The sequence below is a fragment of the Aythya ferina genome (assembly GCF_964211825.1).
Source record: "Aythya ferina genome assembly, chromosome: 1".
In the NCBI taxonomy this organism is placed as follows: Eukaryota; Metazoa; Chordata; class Aves; order Anseriformes; family Anatidae; genus Aythya; species Aythya ferina.
In genome coordinates, this window is record NC_140296.1 from 190,688,621 (window position 1) to 190,708,927 (window position 20,307).

Consider the following 20,307-nt stretch of genomic DNA (forward strand, 5'->3'; position numbering starts at 1 on the left):
ACTTTCTGTGAAAGCAAGCATTATTTATTCTCATATATCATACTCACTGTACAGCAAAATAGAATACCAGTACGAAGAACACTAGAAAGATTTTTAGGATTAGCAAATTCAGTCTCTGAAGTAAAGAAGTCTAGCTGCATTATACCTTAACTACTGTGATGCGTAAAGCAGTGGGTGAGGTGTTACCATCGTTATCACCCAGTGAGTTTGGAAGCTCAGGTAAATGTTTTTTCACCATGCACACATGTACACTTTGTACTCATAATTGTTCTCAGTGAGTGAAAGAAAGTAATGTCTTTCTTCAGTTTTACTTTGCCATTAGTCATGTTGCTTTTTATCTGATAGTTTTCGGAGAGACGTGTTGGCATCGATTCAGTTACGCAGGAGCAGTTTGTATTTTCTAACACAACTTGAAGCTATGTTGTTGTTGCTGTTGCAATGCGTGCTTCTCCTGGGTGCTGTTAGAGCTGCACACAATATTGCTTGTCTACTGAAACGGTGCATGAGTGTGGTGTTTTTGTGCTGGGCAAAAAAAAGGGAAAATGTAGTGTTTTATCTCCCGCTCTTGTCCTGTTTATAGTTGGGCACTGTCAGCTTCTGCTAAGCCTATAGTTGAGTTTCTGGCTTGTACTGTGTAAGTCCACAGAGCACTTCTCTATTCCTCTTTCCCCACTTTATGTTCTATCCTGTGGTGTTTCAAAACGCTTCCTTCCAAAGCCAGATTGATTTGTGATGTTGAGATTATCAACCATATGGTATAGCGGGTAAGTCGCACATGTTTTCTCAGTAGCCAGTGGTTGCTGGCTGTGAAAGACATACATAGCATTACATTAGTTTCTGTCCTAGGAATTCTAGTCACGGTCTCAAAATTTGCTAAAAACAGCAAGAGGATGAAATGTTGTACAAGTCCATTTCAGACTGAATATTTATTTCATCACAATACTTCTCCGGTTTCTATTACAGTTGCTATTTTGGCTCTTCATTTTACACCCATCCAATTGTGGAAGTTTCTCACAGCTTAATCTACTATGAATGTATTATTAGTTCAAGGCTCGTTATTACATTTCCTTTTCTAATCAAGGGAAAGAATCTGTTACTAACAATGTAATCTCTTTTCCTGATGGCTTGTTCTTATAGATACAACCATAAAAGCAATTGGCTTGAATGGTTCCTTTGCACTCAGGTTCTTTTTCAAAACACAGATTACTTCTAATTGTCATTTCTTATCTACAGTGATTTAGAATTATGTCTTTGAGTCATGATTTCTGCAAAACTATCCGCATTAAACAGTCTGGAGATAGTTTGGATATGATTGATTTTTCAAAGCTTTGCAGTGAAATTTGATTCATAGTTCTGACTAAATGAGCTGGTTGAACAAAACCCTGTGCAATCATTTGAAAATGTATCACTTTCATCAAAATTTCTATAAATTATATTTAGAATGACATGTAGACTAGTCAGCTCTAAAAATGTTTCCTCTAAGATGGCGTGCTTCAAATTAATTTGTCAGCCATTTGTCAGGCAAGACAAGCAGATTACAAATGTTTACCAGGTTACTCCTCAATTTTTGAATTTTCTTTTCAACATATTCCGAATTATCCCCAGCATGATTGCTTCCCTTTGAACAAGAATGAAGTCCGCTACAGCAAAGTTCCTTAATTATATTTGTTTGCTAGAATTAAATATTTAACTTCAGTTATGAGAAGATCTTCTTTGTTCTCTGTTGCCCTCATTTCTGGGTAGCTGTGTCTGATTTCATATTCTGTTCTTTCCATCTTATTTTGATACCAGAATATTAGAAAGAGAAAAATCCATTTCAAGTCCACATGCCTGCTGAGATGTCAAAAGGCATAGTGCAGAAATAGCTCTGCTTTGCAGATTTTATGCAAAGTATTGGCAAGTATCTGCGTTCCACGATCACTGATTCAGACAACTTCATACCAGCTGTCATCATCTTTGCTTCAGTATTCAGCTGAAAAACAATCAAAGTGAAAATTACTCTATTCAAACAAACTGTTCCAATCTATCTTTGATCTGATCATTCAGAATCTCAGTATTTGAAAGAAAATTTCACTTGCATTTCTAAGCATTTTCTTCAAGTTTATATTGTATTCTTTTAAGATAGTACTAACCATGGAAAGTAACATCATTAATTAAGTTACGTGAATTAAGTCAAACCTGTATCCAGGAGACTATGCATTAGCATTTGAAGATACTAAAAAATAATTTAAAAAAACATCAACTCCCTTCTTCTACCTTAAAGTCACTTCACTATATGTTTCTCCATCTTAAATAGAAAGTAGTCTTACTTTAGTTTATGAAGGCCACACTCTCTGGTGTCAGCCTGACATGGATTACAGCTGATACGGATTAGAGCCCTGCTTACCAAAGCAGAGCATCAAAGAAGTACTCTGGAAATAGGCTTTTCTTGAGAGAATCAAGGAATATAAGTTAAAATAGCTCAACCCAGAGGTATAAAAATGAGGATAGGAGAAAAGGCGTTGCTTTGGTGATAGCAGGAATTTTTATATGAACAGTTCTTTCATCCTGAAGCTCTTCTAATGCATAGATTGGAGCCCACTCTTGAAATCTGTCAAGTGTCACGACACTGGCACACACATGTCCTGTAAATACCCAAGCAAGGTTATAAACCTTCAAAAAATCTTACTTTTCATATACTCAGAGTTTGTATATGTGGTAGAGGTTACTACTGAACTTGATATGTAGTTTGATAATACCTGAACTATGAAATTGTCTGCCCACCCAGAGTTAATGTCTCTTTGAGCTCTTCTTTTGCTTTTTTTTTACAAAACTGCACACAGGCATGCTCCAGGCAAATTCTACCTGGGCCTAGTAAAGAGCAGCTTTGAGGGACTGGAGACATCTGCAAGACATAGTTTTCAGATAGAAACGTGCTATTTTATTAGAAAAATTGATAAAACTGAGCAGTGGACAAAAGAGAGAAACATTTGAATATTGCCAGCATTTTTTCAGTTCTGTTTCTTCAGTTACCCTTGCCAATAAGCACTGCAAGGAAAATCTACTTGTAATTTCATTGCTTCTTAAAGGATGATGTTGGACATAAGGGGGATTTCACAGCTCCTGAGGGAGTCCAATTGAGGCTAATGATTAAAATAGGGATAAGGAGGTAATCAAAAAAATACAGGTAGTCAAATACTGTGCATATGTCTAGGTGGGAGACACAGCTATAAGAGCTTGAAACAAACCATGTTTAGTATTTTTCACAATGACAGGTAGTTTATACAGAGAATATGGAGATAGATTGGAGCTTTGGAAGAAAGGAAAGAATCTGTAAATTTCCATGGTTCAGGAATAGTACGTGACATTTCCCTTCATGAGAAAAATTATTTTCTGGATCCATTCCCTCCAGTGTATCAACAACTTTCTCTCAATTACCTTTTAGTTTGAGTGAATAAAGGCTGCAATCATCCTTTCTGACAAGCCTTTAAGACTGCTTTTTCAAGATCATTTTCAACAGTAATTTAAACTTATGATATAAGCATAGAAGTGCTTGAAAATAGCTCAGGTATTTTTCCAGAGAAAGTGATGTCATTCTTTGGAACAGTGGTAAGAATATTCCACTCACTCCTTAGTATTTGTTTGCTGATGAGTGGAAAGGGAATTAGACCATTACCCAGTATTTTGATGTTAAAAATGAATTATTTTCCTGTCCTCTACTGTCTTTGTCTGTTAGTTTCCATTTTCTGAAAGTATTTCAATAGCCAAATGTGGCCTCTGAGTGTATGGGTGTTCTGTTGGGACTTGCATTGTGTACTTGAGAACAGAATTTGATTCAGGTGTAAGTACTTCAATCTTCCTGAGGAGATGCACTGAAATATTAAAAAAAAAAAAAAAAGATAATTCCCAAGCAGCTATCTAGAAACTGTCTTAGGGTATTTTTTCTGTGGAAGGAAAGAAATATTTTATAGTTATCAATGTGTTCCTGGTAAAAAACTGTGCTTCCCTCTTGCTTCCAGCACGGAACTGAGTAGATTGATAAAAATATGATCACTGGTGCACTTATGTGGTTATTATCCAGCTTTCACCCTAGTTACAATAGTTTATATATTTTTTTTTTCACTTTAGACCTTCCATTGTCTTAGATAAGATGGCAAACACAGTACCTTCTATTTCTGCCAAGGTATTACAAAGGGCATGCTTTGTAGTCCCTTCTGGAAAAAATTAGTTGCAAGGTCCTTAATGAATAAGTAAACCTCCAAAAGAGTTGGAAGAAAGCCAGATTACTGTTTTGCAACTTAGCTCGAGTTCGTAATGATTTAAATCAATGTTTTGTTAATGCGGGTCACACTGAAGAGCACCTGTCTGCTCTTGTTGCTTAGAAAGATGTACCTGGTTAGAAGACTTCCTTAATTGATTGCCTATATTATCACGTAATGATCCTCTTCAGTACAACATAAAGTTGCTCGGAGTAAGAACTTTTTATAGAGATAAACGACCTATTATAAAATCAGACACTGGGGAGAGAAAGACAGCTTTAAAAGTTATGTTGTTTGCTGTACATATAAAATAAATGGGTCATAGAGTCTGTATAAACCTGGTAAGTTACCTTGTAAGTTACCTTGTGTTACCTTCCTGCATTTTTTCCACCGACATTGTGAATGGTGCTTGCTATGCAAGGTATGATCGTTCCCTGAGTTAACTGCAGCCCTTCCTGTGGCCTCTACAGACCTGCGAACAAAGTGAGGTCATTTGCAACCATACTATTTCTCAGGGTGGAACCCTGTCATCAGCTGTCTTCAGAGCAAGATTTTAGGCTATAAATCCTGCAGTTTACTGGCATCACTGCATCTGCTCTTCTATCCCAGTGGTAATTGTAGGCTTATATAATAAGCAGCAAAACAATAATTGACACATGCATGCTTCAGCCTACAAAGTCAGTCGTGCTTTAGAAGTTCTTTCTCTATTCTAGTCAGGAAAGGAAATCATAAAATGCTAAAACTAAATGAAAAACAAAACAAAACAACCAACCAACCAAAAAACAAACAAACAAAAAAAAAACACCACCATTGTGTTGCCTTGTAGTTGAGCATTACTTTTGAAGGGCAAAAGCAAATGTTGATGTTCAGGGAACTATCGGAGAGTGACAGAGCATAGCAAACACCATGCTGTTAAGAGTTCCTGCTCAACATACCTGTACCAGTGCAGAGGGAGCCCAAATCATGGAGCAAAACACCATTATGCTAAAATGGTGTACAAGCAAGAAATAAGGGACTTCTCCTTATCTAAACAAATAAGGAATGTGGATGGGGAATGCTGGAGGGCCTGCCAGTGATGCTAACACACCCTTATAGACTTTAAAGAGAGCTGAGAATATTTTATCAATTCTGTGTTTTACAATTGAAGGCTTTAGCATTAGCTAACCCCAAAACGGTAAGCAAGTTGGTAAGAACTAAAAGAAATAATCATAGGCAAGAATTGTAAAAACAATAAACTTTTTACTTCTTCAGCTAGCATGGGTCACAGTGTAAGAATATTGATTCAGGTGATTGTAGACTATAAAAGAGTAGATTTAATTTGCTCAGTGTTAAAATTAGAAATAAGTACCCCTGTATAATATTTTAAATAAGCAGCATTATATGAATGATCTGTTAGTTCCTGGTGCGTGTCTGAGGAGGTCAACACTGAAAGAGGCTCTGTTGCATTGCATTAGCACTAGACCGTGGTTTTCACGTTGCTGTTGTGGCTTGTAGTAATGGGCACAAATAATGGGAATGAAGGTAGCTAGATAGGGTACTATCCAAAACAAAAAGACTGTTCCTGGCCCAAGGATATTACAATCCAGGTGTAGGAGAAATGGTAACAGCTGATGTAGCTGGCACAATGCGAAGAGCCAGTGGGATGTTAATGGCTGCTAACCAGTGGATTTGGCTGACTAATGCTCACAACAGACTTTCACAACAAGTGAGCTTTAATTTAAGCCTCAGCATAAAGAACTTTACAGGTGTTTGGGTGTTTGTGGGGGGATGGATTCCAAAATGTAAAGGACAATACAGTTGATACAGAATGGAAAAGGGTGGGATACCTTGGTATCTTACAAAAATAAAGTTGGCAACATCATGTTTTTCAAGGTCAGAGCGAAGGATGTTGCAATAATCAAGATACAAGATGACAAGCAGACATGAAACACATACTTGTTCAAGACTATCCCAAACACATAATTTGGATGACAATGACTAGTTCTTTTGTTTTCAGGAAATGAAATGAGTGTACGTCGCAAGGTTCAAAGCAGAGTTCAAGTGCTCTTGCTCAAGCTCAAGCTTTTTAGACCCGTGCTGGCTCCGAGCAAAGCCAGCTGGAGCATCTCTGCGTCATCCTTTGTGAAGCAGAGCACTGGCCCAAACAAGAACACACCAGTGAATTTTTTCTCTATAGTCTGTGGAAAATATTCAGAATCAGGTCTGGAGTAAGGTCAGAGGCAAAGAAACTGCCTGTCACTCTGGCCGGTATTTTGAGTAGGATGCTGATGCTTACAGTGATGAGGTTCAATGACACCGTGGAGGACTTGAAGGGCAGCAAAGGCTCAAGAGTTTAATCCTATTGAATTATTGCCAACAACAGGCCGGTTATTGGCAGGGCTGGAAGCCATGTCCTGTGAGGAGCAGCTGAGGACACTGGGTTTGTCAGGCCTGGGGGAAAGGAGGTCAAGGGGTGACCGCATGGCTCTCAAACATCCCGAGAAAGGGAGGTGGAGATGGTGCTGCTTGTCTTTTGTCCCTGGTGTTTCGTGACAGGGCACATTGAATGGCTCAGAGCTGCATCAGGGGAGGGCCAGACTTGACATTGGGAAAAACCTCTTTTTTAAGAGGTTTGTTTAGATGCTTGAACAGGCTTCCTAGAGAGGTCATTGATGTGTCATGCGTCAGTGTTCAAGAGGATAATGCTCTTAATGATAGGTTTTAACTTTGGGACGGCCCTGAAGCAGTCAGGGAGTTGGACTCGATGATCTCTGTACATTATAACTGCACGATTTGCTTCCAGCACGCTCCACTCAAACCCTGAAGTAAAACACAAACTACATCCACAGAGAGGAAGGCAGGGCTATCCTGAGAGCTCCGGCGCCTTCTCCAAGCACACATTTTCACTTTCACTTCGAGCAGCGCTCCATCCCCGCTCGGAACGAACACACGACGCAGACCAGCAGCACGACCCACGAGCTTTATTGCGCAAAAACAACCCCCATTCCCCTACAGCCGCCGCCGGGGCCTCGGCGTCCAGGCCTGGGTGCCGGGGCCCGGACACCGGGGCCCTTCCTCCGCCCCGCCCCGCGCTCGGAGGCCGGCCCGGCGGCTCTGTCGTCGGCGCTGACGCCTCGCCCCGCCTCGGGGCCGGGTAGCGGCGGCCGAGGGGCGCCGTTAGCTGCCGGGCTTCGCCCCGCGGCGGGCCGCGCCGGGCCCCCGCAGCTCTCGGCTCTTCCCTCCATGGAGAGGCAGCGGCCGGCCGGCCGGCCGCCCCGCCTGGTGTCCTCGCTGGGGCTGGGGCAGCGCTGCTCGGAGGTCACCTTAGACCAGGAGCGGGGGCTGCTGGCCTGGCGCCACCCGCGGCGGGGCGGAGGTGAGCGGGGAGCGGAGCGGGGCGGGAGGGCCGCGGGGCACCTGCCGGGCTGCAGCCAGGGTGGCGAGGGCTGGGTCGTGCCGAGCCCCTTCGCTTCGTGAGGGGGAAAGGCGGCCGGGCAGCGTGGCCACGCGTCCTCAGAGGCAGCGTCTGGGGGTCAGAGTCCGCCCTGGAGCGCTCGGGGAGCAGCGCGGGGCCGAGCCGGGCTCTTTGTGCCCTCACGGCTCGCTGAGCCCGGCGCCTTACACGTGGGTGCTGCCGGCTCTGCGGAGGGGGCGAGCAGGGAACGGGCTTTGGGTAACCAAGGGAGAAAAGCCGGCCCTGTGGCTGGGTGAGAAAACCAGTTCAGTGTAAGCCCATTGTTCCCTGGTGCTGTGGCAGCAAGTCGGCTTCAGGTTGTACCTGCATCAGAGTACAACACCATGCACTTACCGAACTTTAAAAGTGACTTTTTTTTTCACCTACGTGACTTAGTTATAGCTTAAAAAAACACTTTCATCCCGAAACAGTGTTTCAGGTATTTTTTTCTTTTCCAAATTAGTTATTTCTGAAGCAATTCCCTTTCAAAAGGGCTTCGTGGAAACTTCCGAAGAAAGTTTAACTTTTCTGAGTTCCTGTTTGGGAAATTTTTATTGCAGGCTCATAGCTTGTAATGCGGTAATAAAGCTGTCTGTAGTTCCCCCTTTGTGCAGTTTGAATAGTGCTGATTTACAAAACTGCAACTGGGAGAGGTGACTGCCAAAATGCCCGAGAAAATTTCAAGATGACTTCTGAAAATGTCTTTGCATGAAGTAGATCAAGCTTCCTGCTCCCTATTTCTTTTATCAGATTCTTTAACCTTGTGGTTTTTATATACGTATTATTCCCAATAGTCTTATAGCCCTGCTAGCATGATAAGTGTATATGTGAAAATGTTTCATGTCCTTCTCTTCGCAGTAGCTGCTATGGAGTGGAAAACCGGAGTCATCTTCGTTTTAGAGGTGGAGGAACTAAGTGAATGATAGAAAGGTTAACTAGAAGTTTATCTTAGGTTAAATGTAGATGTCTCCAGTTCCTGGGAAGTTCACAGACTTAGACAGTAAAATAGTTCTTCCCTTCTTAGTATGTGCTTAAATATTTTCCTGCTTTTTTTTTCTTTTTTTCTGTCATAATGTCTTGTTGACTTCAGGCTTTTTGGAAAAAGATGGGCCATAGAGGAGGACTTAGAAAGAATTGTATGAATTTGATGTTGCAGTCTACGTGACAGAATCAGTCCTGTTTTAAATGTATCTCTTATTCGTGATAACTTAAAAACACTTTTGGTGTTGTCCCCTTCCTGTTGTGCGTACACAATTTGACGTACTCTAGCATTTGTTCAGCAGTACTGCTGAAAAAGGTAATTTGAAACTTACTTTAGATGTACCACGAAATGAACTTAAAACTTTGCAGACAAATTAGTGTTTGTTTTTTTTTTTTTAATCTGCTGAGTTTCATGGAATAAAATGCCTGTAGAGGAAGGTATCTGGATTTTGAATGCAATATACAACGTTTCAAAGCCTTTTGGGGACAATTGCTCCCACAAGGTAAAGTAGCCCATGCTATGGAGAGAATTCTGTTGAATTGTGTAAAATCATTCTAAAAACCCTTTCTGAAGTTACTGGTTGCCTTACAGGCCTAGAGCAAGCTCAGTGGCAGCTCCATTCCACGGTATGGTAACTTCCCTCAGACCATGAATGAATGCCACAAAATCCCACTAGCTCTATTATTAGCCCTCTGAGGTTTACAAGTGCTTATAAACAAGTTCTCCTAATTTATTGCTGGTGGACCAAACCAAGTATGAGCCTGTCCTGAAGCCAGCTCCAGTGTGGATGTCGGAATGCTGGGAGTAGTAGAAGGAGAGTGGGACATAATAATAAACAAGGCTCTTTTTGAGCTGGTTTCTGAAGCAGTACTCAGTTGAAGATTCCTTAAGTGGCAAGCCTGGTTACTGAGTGCAGTTGCTGTCCTGTAACACAGCTATTTACAAGATTTTGGAAAATGATATAGATGGAGAAGAGAAAAGGAGAGTGGGAGAAGAAATAGAAATGCTTAAGTGTTCCGAAAGCACAGCTATAATTTATGTAGAGAACAATACAATAAATGAAGTAGTCTAAAAGCCCTGATTAATTCATGTGTTTCCCGAGCTTGCACTTCAGTACCATCAGTTCTATATTTTTGCTGCCTTCCTGTCTTTCAGCTTTTTTAAGACCTGGGATGGCTCATTGTGTTCTCTGCAATTATTTTGGAAACATGAGCAATGTACATGACGGTATATAAATAAGCTTTATAATATGGAAGATGGTTAGTTAGAAGCATATAATTTCAGAGGTGTAGCTTGACCAAGATTGATATCTTTCATCCATTTAGCCTTTGACTACGTGACTGCTTTACAGTATGCCTAAATACAGACTTAATTATGCAGTATAGGCATTCTTTATTTTTTTCTTCTTGTTGAATAGGTAGTTATTGCACTGAAACAGTCTTCTTTAAACAGAACAACTCAGAGCTGCTTATATTTTGAGTGTTTATTGCTCATTTGCATTTAACTGCTTTAGTTAAAATGATTCAGCATATATTTTGTCAAGATTTTCAGGCTTTCACAGATAAGGAACTAGAACTGTAGTTAGATGTACTGTAGAAGTACTGAAATATTTACCTCTTCGTCATTGCAACCAAATTCAGGAACAGATGAGAAACAATAGAGACTTTGTTCTGTTGTCTAGTAAGATGTGGTTTTGTAGAATATGGGGAGATTGTGCGGTTTTCCATCTTTGCACAACAATATAATTTTTTTGTTTTGAAAAAAACATTGTCAAGATGTCTTCTGTGAAGAAATAAGTATTGATTCAGCAGAATTATTTTAATGCTGTCATTGAGAAGATAAAAACATAGCATGCTTGTTCAAGCCATGGTATGTTTTTAAAACTAACTCCTAAGTAATGTTTACTTTCCTTCCTCCTGTTAGGCCTTGTTTAACAGCATCATATTTTCAAGTGCTGAGGTTCCCATTTCCTGTTCTTTGGTTAGACTCATTTGAACTTAGAATGAAAAGGTTTATCTGAATTTCTTCATGTATTTCTCAGTTACTTCTAGCTATACACCTTTTCTTCCTAGACATGTCTTCATCTTCAAGCTTGCTGAAGAGCTTTCTTTTTCACCTTTGGAACACTAGTACATAAGACGTAGTTGGAAATCATAAGTAGCTTATGCAAAGCTGCAGTGATTAATTATTTTATATTGTTTTATTATTTCCTCATGTTGATGCCACAATTTGTGGGGTGTTGTTTGGTTTTTTTTTTTTTTTTTTTTTTCAAGTAACACAGTTAAAAAGTGGCGTACTAAATTTTGTAGTTTATCTATTGTGTATATATATACTTTAATGATTTAAGTCTTGGCTAGTTCTAAGGTAGCGTAAACAGAATAAGATTGATTAGTCATTTTTCTATTTTTTTTATTTGTGAAGTACAGGAAGGAAAGGGATGATCAAAGTCGGCACTGGACTGTGTACCTTCCTTTCTTGTGTGCTCTTAATCTTTCTGTTTTTTTCCTTCAGAATCCTCCCTTGGCCCATTTTTTTTCAGCATTTTTCCCAAAAGAACCGCTCGAGGAAGCCTCAATACTAGTGTTAACCAGACTGATGCCATTCTGATGATGTGGATTCTAGAGAATGCTCAGTTTGATAAACACAGTACAGAAACAACAGAGGTGGGCTTACTTGGAAACTATGTCTGTTAAGCACCTGTAGTGTGTTGATACATCCTTAGTCAAAGTCACCTTTCCTCAGTTGTTCCCAGCTGGCAGTAGGCATGTAAGGAAATCTGAACCATGTTTATTTCTTGGCAGTTTCACTGACTGAGCTGGTAGGATGTGGAGAATAACAGGCCTGACAGTCATTGTTTCTTTTCAGTCATTGTTTATATGTATATACACACGCGCGCATGCATGACTGTATTTTGTGAGATTGCGGCCTTCAGCTTTTTCAGTGACTTTTCCAGTTTTGAATTAAATCACTTTGAATTAAATCACAACTCCTTTTTTTGTTTCCTCGTCTTTTTTTGTTATTTTTTTTTACGGATGTGAATTCTATGTAATTATGCTCTCCATCCCTATGCAGCATCTTCACATATTCTGATCTTTATTTGACACAACTTTTTCTAGTGTATGATCAATGTAATGCAATTTACCTTCTGATGGAAAACTTTATTTTTCTTGTTTTCTGGCTTTTAGGCGAAAGGAAAGCTTAAACATGGGATAAGATAACTTACTATTCATGCTGTCTTTCTGTAACAGTAAATAACAATAAATTAGTCTTCAAAGTGACTAAAAAAATACTCTTTCTTTTTAGTCATTAATATTTTTAAGTTAAAATAGTAGGCTTATTATAAAATTAATTCTGAAAGCCAGCGTATTCACGGGGCTGAGCTAATTACTTCGGAATAAACTAAATATTATAGTCGCAGACATTTGGTGGGTGTTTTTTTTTGCATGCTGAAACACTAAGCTAACATGTTTTAGAGAGAATTTGACCTGTAGGATACATGGTTGGCTGTAGTGAATGAATAAATCTTGACTTGGGTTCTGAACGAGTTTGCTTGTAAACTCAGGAAGCGTTCTGGGGGAGTGACAGACCAAGATGACGCACTAAAAACCCATTCTAACAGACGAAAACACACTACAACTTTCAGTTCCTATTTTCACAAAGCAAACCTAGTCAGAGTGTTTACCTTACAGTTTTGTTTTTTTCCCCACTTGTTTAACGTGGGGAGAAGTAGTATGCATCTAACAGTATTTTGCTGATTTGTCAGTTTGCACTTCAAGAGAAGAGTGTTCAGACTGTAAGAGCACTGAGCAAGGAACAATGAGTGGCACAGACAGTGTGGTGGGAAGATTGTTGTCTGTCTGTTGTAGTCTGTTTGGCCAACAGGGCCAGTTGTGCCTTGGGGTGCGTCAGGCCCAGTACTGCCAGCTGGGCAAGGGAAGGGATTGTCCTGCTCTGCTCTGTGCTGTGCAGCCTCACCTCCAGCACTGTGCGCAGTTCTGGGTGCCACAGTGTAAGAAATTATCTCTAAAACTATTAGAGAGTGTCCAGAGGAGGGCTATGAAAATGGTGAAGCGCCTAGAAGGCAAGACGTATGAGGAGTGGCTGAGGTCCCTGGGTTTGCTCAGCCCAGAGCAGAGCAGGCTGAGGGGAGGCCTCATGGCGGCCTGCAGCTCCCTCACGAGGGGAGTAGAGGGGCAGGCGCTGAGCTCTGCTCTCTGGGGACAGCGACAGGACCTGAGGGAACGGCATGGAGCTGGGACAGGGGAGGGTCAGGCTGGGGGTTAGGGAAAGGGTCTGCACCCAGAGGGTGGTTGGGCACTGGGACAGGCTCCCCAGGGCAGTGGGCACGGCACTGAGCTACCAGAGTTCAAGAATTATTTGGACAATGCTCTCCAGACACATGACCTGAGTTTTGGCTGGTTCTGCGTGGAGTCAGGAGTTGCACTGGATAAAACCTGTTGGTCCCTTCTAACTTCTGTGATTCTATGATTCCCCTCTACTTGGCATTGATGAGGCTGCGACTAGAGTACCACATCAACTTCTAGGTCCCCTTGTACAATAGAGGCATGGACATGCTGGAATAAGTTTAATGGAGGGCTTCCAAAATGATGAAGGGATTAGTTAATAGTCTTCCAGCAGTGCCCAGTACCAGGGCAAGAGGCAGTGGTCACAAGCTGGGACACAGGAGGTGAACACCAGGAGCACTTCTGTGCTGTGCGGGTGACGGGGCACTGACACAGGCTGCCCATAGAGGCTGTGGGGTCTCCTCCTTGGAGATCTTCAGAGGCCACCTAGACGTGGATTTGGGCAACATGGTCTGGGTGACCATGCTGAAGCAGAGGCTTGGACCAAGTGACCTCCAGAGGTCTCCCAACCCTAACCATTCTGTGATTTGGGCTGATAGGAATTCCTGAGCTCTGTTCAAACATAAATGCTGTAGCATTCAAGCCTTGTTTTCCTAAGCTGTAGGGAATGTTCTGAATAACATGTTTATATTTGAGAGAGCTTTGTATCTTTCTGGCCCCCTGCAATTACTGTATTATGGAGTGCATGTTTTTGACTAATTAAAATTAGTAAATTCTGTCAGGACAATGAAGCTGCTTGGTGTTTGCACAGTGTCAGATAGTACTGAGGGGCATCACTGGCATTCACAGAAGAGAAATTTCCCAAAGACTTTCTCCAAACTCAAAGATTTACAGAGGGAGGGTGAGGTCATGCTGTTTTTTTTTGTTTGTTTGTTTGTTCTGTTTTGTTTTTCCTTTTTTTTTTTTTTTTTTGTGTTCAGGAACCTCTTTTTTAGTGGTATGTAATTCTTGAGGCGTAAGGTTAAAAAATGCACGTATTTAACTAGGACGTTTATTATTTGCATTTTTTGACACATCTGTGAAGAGATTTGCTAGAAAAGCAGAACTTACACAGTTGTGATTCTCAGGTGGAGAATGCATCTTAAGAACTAAGAGGGCTTCGTAAGACTGCTTTCAAGGTCCAGGGTTGTTAATATACGTTACGCAGTATGTACTAAAGTACATCCTCCAAAGAAATGCTTTCAGTAATACTGGTTTGGAGGTGTTTTTTAAAGTTTGCTATTTGTACAGTTGGAAACCTTTCTTTTTATTATTATTTTTTTTTAAATACAGAAAGTGCCTAATAAAACAATGACTTCTGTTCCTGCTCCTAGCATACATACTAAGGAGTATCCAGCACATAAAACTGTTTCTCAAAATGTTCATTACAGCATTGTCATTTAAATGTTGATCTAATTGTTGTCAGTTCTGTAGCATATCTGTGAGCAACATCAAAATGAGCTACTGAAGTGCAGGCTTTATAAATGTAATGAGCTTTCTTTCATATTCTGATGTATGGATAGGTGACATAGCTGATAGAAAAATGAGAACTAAAAGCAGATCTAGAAAAAGAAAGGTTAAAGCACCTGCTCCTTCTTCTTAGTTTAGTGTTCCTTCTAGTCTATGTTGTTACTTGGATAAACGTTAAGTGGATAATCACATTAAGATTCCTAAAAACAAGCAGATTTTTGCTCTGAATATCAGAAAGGCCAATTAATTGTTAATATCCAATATTAATTACTTGATGTAGTCCTACATACGTACATGTATGTGTGATATCTACATATATGTTGAATATTTTGAGTGAGTTTGTCTTTGCTCTTATATCTTTATAGAGATTCTGTGTTTGTTGCATTTCCCTGTTATGCTTTAAATACAATAAATACAGTCATTATAAGCTGCAATTTCTTTTGTAAGTAGTGAAAACTATTTGAATACAGCCAGGTTCCTGAAGGAAGGTACTCATAAAATAGTTCACAGTGAAGGTGGAGACTACTAAGCATGTCTTTGGACTCAATCTTCAAATCTCTGTGAGAATACAAACCCTAAAGGAATATACATTGAGTTGCATACTAAAACACCTGTAAGGGAAATAAGCCTTGACCATATAATCCCAAGCTCTCAGTAGAATGTGATGACACACAACAACTGAGAAGAGCTGTTGACAAATAGGACAGAGGGGAAAAAAAAAATAGTAGCAAAGGAATTGTAGTCAGCACAGTAAAGAGCTTGTGAAAAGTTTGACTTCTTTTACATTCCTAACTACCACCATACTACTTGTGCAAAGTAGCAAGAAAGGTGAAATATAGGGTAAAAGCCAGTAACAGCAAGCAGTAACAAAAGTATTAGTGTTTGTTTTTTGTCTAATATCTCTTTACATCTGTCTACATATGGAAAATATAACAATCCCTTATATAGTAAAAAGTATAATACATAATTCTTTAATTATGTGTGTGTATATGTTTGTGCACCACTTGTTTGCATATAAATATACAGTGTGCTTTTTCAGTTCCTCTTCAGTTGTGGTGGTTTTTTTTTTTGTTTTGTTTTGTTTTTGTTTGTTTTTTTAGATAAGAGGTAAAAGTAGAGAAATTTTGAAATTGGTAATGATAATGAGACAAAATTCTCAGTTTGGCAGGAGTCAGGAAGACTGAGAATATTGAGGGACAATGAGAGGAAAAAAAATGGCGGGTAGAAGAAATTCTTTCATATTTTAAGAACAAGAGGCCTTTAATTCTGAAAAACATTACTTTTAAAGTTTATGGAAGGGAAATATATTTAACAGTACATAAACATAACATCTAGAATTTGCTTCTTAGGAGGTCTTGAAGTTTGAAAGCCTGGTGGGATTTAAAGACTTAAGAATTCTTATGAACACCCTTCTTTCATAAGACAGCTACTTACTTGAAAATAACAAATAGCCTTTGTAGTTTCTCTGTTGCTTGATTTAGTTGCATGGTCTTTGAAATAGCTTGTGCTATTCACTCAACTGTCTGGGTTAGGGGTCACTGAAGGGGCAGTTTCCTTCCTCTGAAAGCAATGTTACTGGATTTTGGCTTCATGCAAAAACGTTTTTATACTCAGAACATCTAGCTTTCTCAGAAATCGTAGACACTTTAAGCATTAATTGAAGTAGTTCATAGGTGGTTATTGATGATGTACTTTGAGTAAATGAGAGGGGAAATTGGAAATGTTCAGCAAATTTCTAGTTATGCTCTTGATTGTGCTTAATAAGCAGCTACTCTAATTGTACATATACATCATATGTAGAAATAAACATTCAGGTGCTGTTTTAAGATGTAAATGTGTAAGGTCTTGTGTTCACACAGAAAACTATTTTGTACCAACCTCTGAGATCATTGCTGTAGAAGAAAGTGAACTGAACAAGAAGCAGCGTAACACTGGCAAATGGCACAAATTGGCAAAGCCACATTCTTTCACAGGTAAGGCAGATACAGTCTCAGGGTGCGTGTGCTAATTACCTTGTTGGAGATATTCTAGGGCAGATTGAAAAGTAAACTTCAGATTAAGTAATATTTTTAACAGAAATAATGTGAATAAAAAATCTTCCAGTATACATTTAAAGGTCCTTTGTTTGAGAACTTGAACCCTTCCTTTAAGAACACATGGTTTGGCTATATATTGAAGTGCCAGCTAATGTCTCACATCTCTGCTGCTAAATGGATCTGCAGCAGGACACTTGCTTTATACTACTTGACTAGACAATCAGAAGAAAAGCTGAAAAAATGAGACCAAATGTTTGTTTTTGCTTTGTTTTTGTTTGTTTTTGTGTGTTTTTTCTTTTTTTTTTTTTATTATTCATAACCGTCAGAATGTGTGCACGTAAATGTTCTTTGTGTTATTGACTGCATTCATAAGGCAAAGTGCCAAAAAAACATTCTGATTGTTTTGGGGAAACAGTAGTAAATTCTGTCCTTCAAGCAGTCTAGTAACGATTGATGATACTGCACATGGAAAAGTAAGAGTGTTCTGATCTCACCAGCCTAGTTCTTAATGTGCAAGAAGATTTAATCTTTTTTTTTTTTTCCTCAAATTTCAGCTTTCTGCAATTAAAGTCACCCTGTTTTGTTGGTTAGATGGGAGCTACTATGACGTCTTGGCTTATCTTAAATTTATGGCCTTTTAGATCACGTAGGCATTGCAGATTTCAATATGGCTAAAAATATCTATACAAGCTTGGAACTTTTGTATGTTTATAATCAATTTATGGAGAATGGATTGCATTGGGTTTAAAAAGTGTTTATGTTTGAGTATCTGATATAAGGGAAGGACATAGAGCATGTTTTCAATTTTTTTTTTTTTGTTTCTACTGTTGATGCTCTGAACCCTTTTGTTAGCGGGGGTTAGCTAGCACTTCTTTAAAAAGTCACATATTTGAGAGACCTATTTGAAATGCATGTCATTTCACTAAACATTTGGTGAATTTTGTCTCGTTGTACCTCTTCTTTTTTATTATTATTATTTTTTTTAATAGTGTATTATGTGAAAAAAGCCCGAAATCACCGCTGGTGGTGCAGAGATGTGACGTTTTGGTGCGTTGATGAGAACTTGTGTAACCAGTGGACACAGGCACTGAAAGAATTACTTGAAATGCAAAGTAAGTTTGAAAAAACACTAACATTTGCTACATCAATTTACAGGCATGTATGTCAATCAAGATTATTTTGAGATTTTTGATATCTTTTTTTAAAGTCTTAAGGCTAGCTTAAGGTGAGGCAGGTGGGGAATCTTCTTGTCACTACTTTGCATCTTGCTGTACTTACATCTGTAAGCTGTTCTGAGTGACTGTTTTATCAGTTATGACTACAGGTGTCTTATACATTTCTATTTTTTTTAATTATTTTTGCAAAATAGGGACATACTGGGAGCTTAGCAGCAGCTTTAAAAGATTCTAGCTTTGGGGAATGTAAAGAGTAGATGTAGACTCAGAAATCTGAGATATTCTTGAGATCCAAGGACAAGGGTTGTAGTAATTACTGGACTTGTGAGTGACTTTTTGTGCTTATGTGTCACATATCCACTCTCTCAGTAACAATGTTCCTTATATAGTTAAGAGTTCCAGATAATAATTTCTGGAACTTTCAGGCATCTACTTTTTGGAAGGCTAAGAGTAGTTTTGCAGGAGTCATTCCTGACAGAGACAACTTGATAGATGTCAGGGAGCAGCAGGAGCAGGACGTGGCAGAAGGCAAGTCAAGGGTGACAGCAGCACAGGCAGTGCCCTCGCTGACCAGGGTACGGTCCCACTGTTTCTGAGCAGGACAGGGATAGCAGCAGGTCCCATTTACAGCCCAGACATGACAAAGAAATCAAGTCCATCCAAAGCAGTGGGCTGGTGGGGCTGGAGACAGGACTGGGGACAAGCTACCTACAGCATAAAGCTGAGCTCCATCTGAGAGAGAGAAAGAAATGGGGAAGGGACTGGAGGCAGTTACACCTACAATGTGACTCAGGCAAGGCCTAAAAATACCTAAACCAAATACTTAACAAAAAACATTCTTTTAAATAGGCATTGGAAGCATGCATCTCACCATTTTTTTCTTTTGTATGTATTACACCTGAGGTATGTCTTCCAATAAAATCTTTTAGTAAATGGGTTTTGTGCACCTATTCACTGCATCTGTGAGACATGTGGCCTGGTCAGACATCTCTGAGTACAAACTTTCATTCAATCAGTAACAAACAGTTTCAGAAAAGGTAACAGGTTCTCAGAGAGGATGGTGCTTTGGTGTGTGGTAGCTTTAAACCATTCAAAAAGTCTAGCTTGGGTGGATTTATTATGTGTGTTGGTCTAATAACTCTGTTTATTCTTTTAAAATAACAGTTTAGAATGTCATCTGAGAAGGTACAAGTGTTATAACATATAGATGATCTATTAAAAAAAAAAAAAGTGTAGCAAGCCATTTCAGGTATTTATTGGTGCAGAGATATAATTGTTTTCATCACCACTGCCAATGTAAATCCATAGCAATTTGAACAAACCTGAAATAGTAAACTCAAAGGTCCTTTCTGAGGAGAAGGGCTTACATATGTAGGGCAAACTTTTGCTGTTGCAGCATGTAGTTTTGTGAAATATCCTCATTGCTTCTTTATAGCACAAAGGAAATTCACTTTAAATAAAACAGGAAGACTGTTTACATATTTTAATGTAGAAGTATTTGTATGTATGCCTCATGTGGAAGTTCCTTTCCTCCTGCTGTGCTTGGATTTTTTTTTGTCCTGTGTGCCTGTGCTACTAATATGTCGTGGGAATGTACTGTAAAAATAATATGCGTGAGACTAGCCACATGGAGTCAGACAAAAGGTCTGTATTGGCAAATATTTCGTAAGAGCATACAGAGCAGAGTGAATCCTACATCCTCTGGCACAGTAGCCTTAGCTTCCAGAAATGTCTTACAGCCTCTGGCTCAGGTAGTTTGTATACACTCAGTGATTTTTCTCCCGTTAGTTTTCTACTGTGCATGCATGTGTTTAATTCTTTGTAACTGATACAACTTGTGAAATTACAACATGAAGCAGAAATCCAGATCCCAGTTACGTATTATATGCTTATTCTTAAAGTTTTCTACCTAGTCATACCATTTGATGCACTGTGGTTCTGCTGGTATGAAGGAAAAAAAAAAAAGTAACATTGCTGATCCTGAACTTTACCAGCTGTCTTATTACTCATTCACTCAGTTTTGTCAGTATACTTGGTACGATAAACAAGGTAGAAGAAGCATGTTATGTTTACTTTAGCACTTTCTGATTTGTTTTTGCATAGCTTGTTGATTTTTTTTTTTTTTTTTTAAATCTTTTGTTTTTTGTTTTTTGTTTTTTACCTTACTGCAGAGTGTAGACCAAAGCGGTTGCTTGTATATATTAATCCATATGGAGGAAAACGACAGGGAAAGAGGATTTATGAACAGAAGGTTGCTCCACTCTTCAGTCTGGCTTCTATCTCCACTGATGTTGTTAGTGAGTAATGAATATTTCAATATCTTAATAAGCTACTCAGAAATGTCTTAAAGAGTTGGTATGGTGTTTAAGTTTATTCTGTTATTTTACCTTTTCTTACTAAGTGAATGAAGCTAAGTGGTAGAGAGGGAATGTTTTCTGGTTGAAGTGTAAAGACCCAGATATATCATGACCTTACGTCCATTTTCTGCTTACTAGGTACAAACTTAAAATAATTTGTAAGTTTGAGTAGTTCTGAGATATTTGATCTCTTCATCTATAATAAATACTGTTTTTTACCATCCCTTTCAGTTTTACTGTTTAAAAACAATTGTTCACTTGAAAAATATTTCG

At 39.2% G+C, this 20,307-nt stretch overlaps 1 protein-coding gene across 3 annotated transcripts in view; it reads left to right on the plus strand.

The window, feature by feature from the left end:
- The first annotated feature begins 7,089 nt into the window (after positions 1–7,089).
- The window catches only part of CERK (ceramide kinase), a 46,353-nt gene continuing 33,135 nt past the window's right edge, over positions 7,090–20,307 (plus strand). The window contains exons 1-4 of one of the 3 annotated variants that reach the window (XM_084497422.1): positions 7,090–7,593; positions 16,326–16,439; positions 17,492–17,614; positions 19,849–19,974. In XM_084497422.1, the coding sequence (XP_084353548.1) occupies positions 7,461–7,593; positions 16,326–16,439; positions 17,492–17,614; positions 19,849–19,974 (496 nt within the window). In that variant the 5' untranslated portion in view covers positions 7,090–7,460. The remainder of the gene's footprint in view (positions 7,594–16,325; positions 16,440–17,491; positions 17,615–19,848; positions 19,975–20,307) is intronic. The other 2 variants (XM_084497421.1, XM_084497420.1) reach the window with 2 other exon arrangements.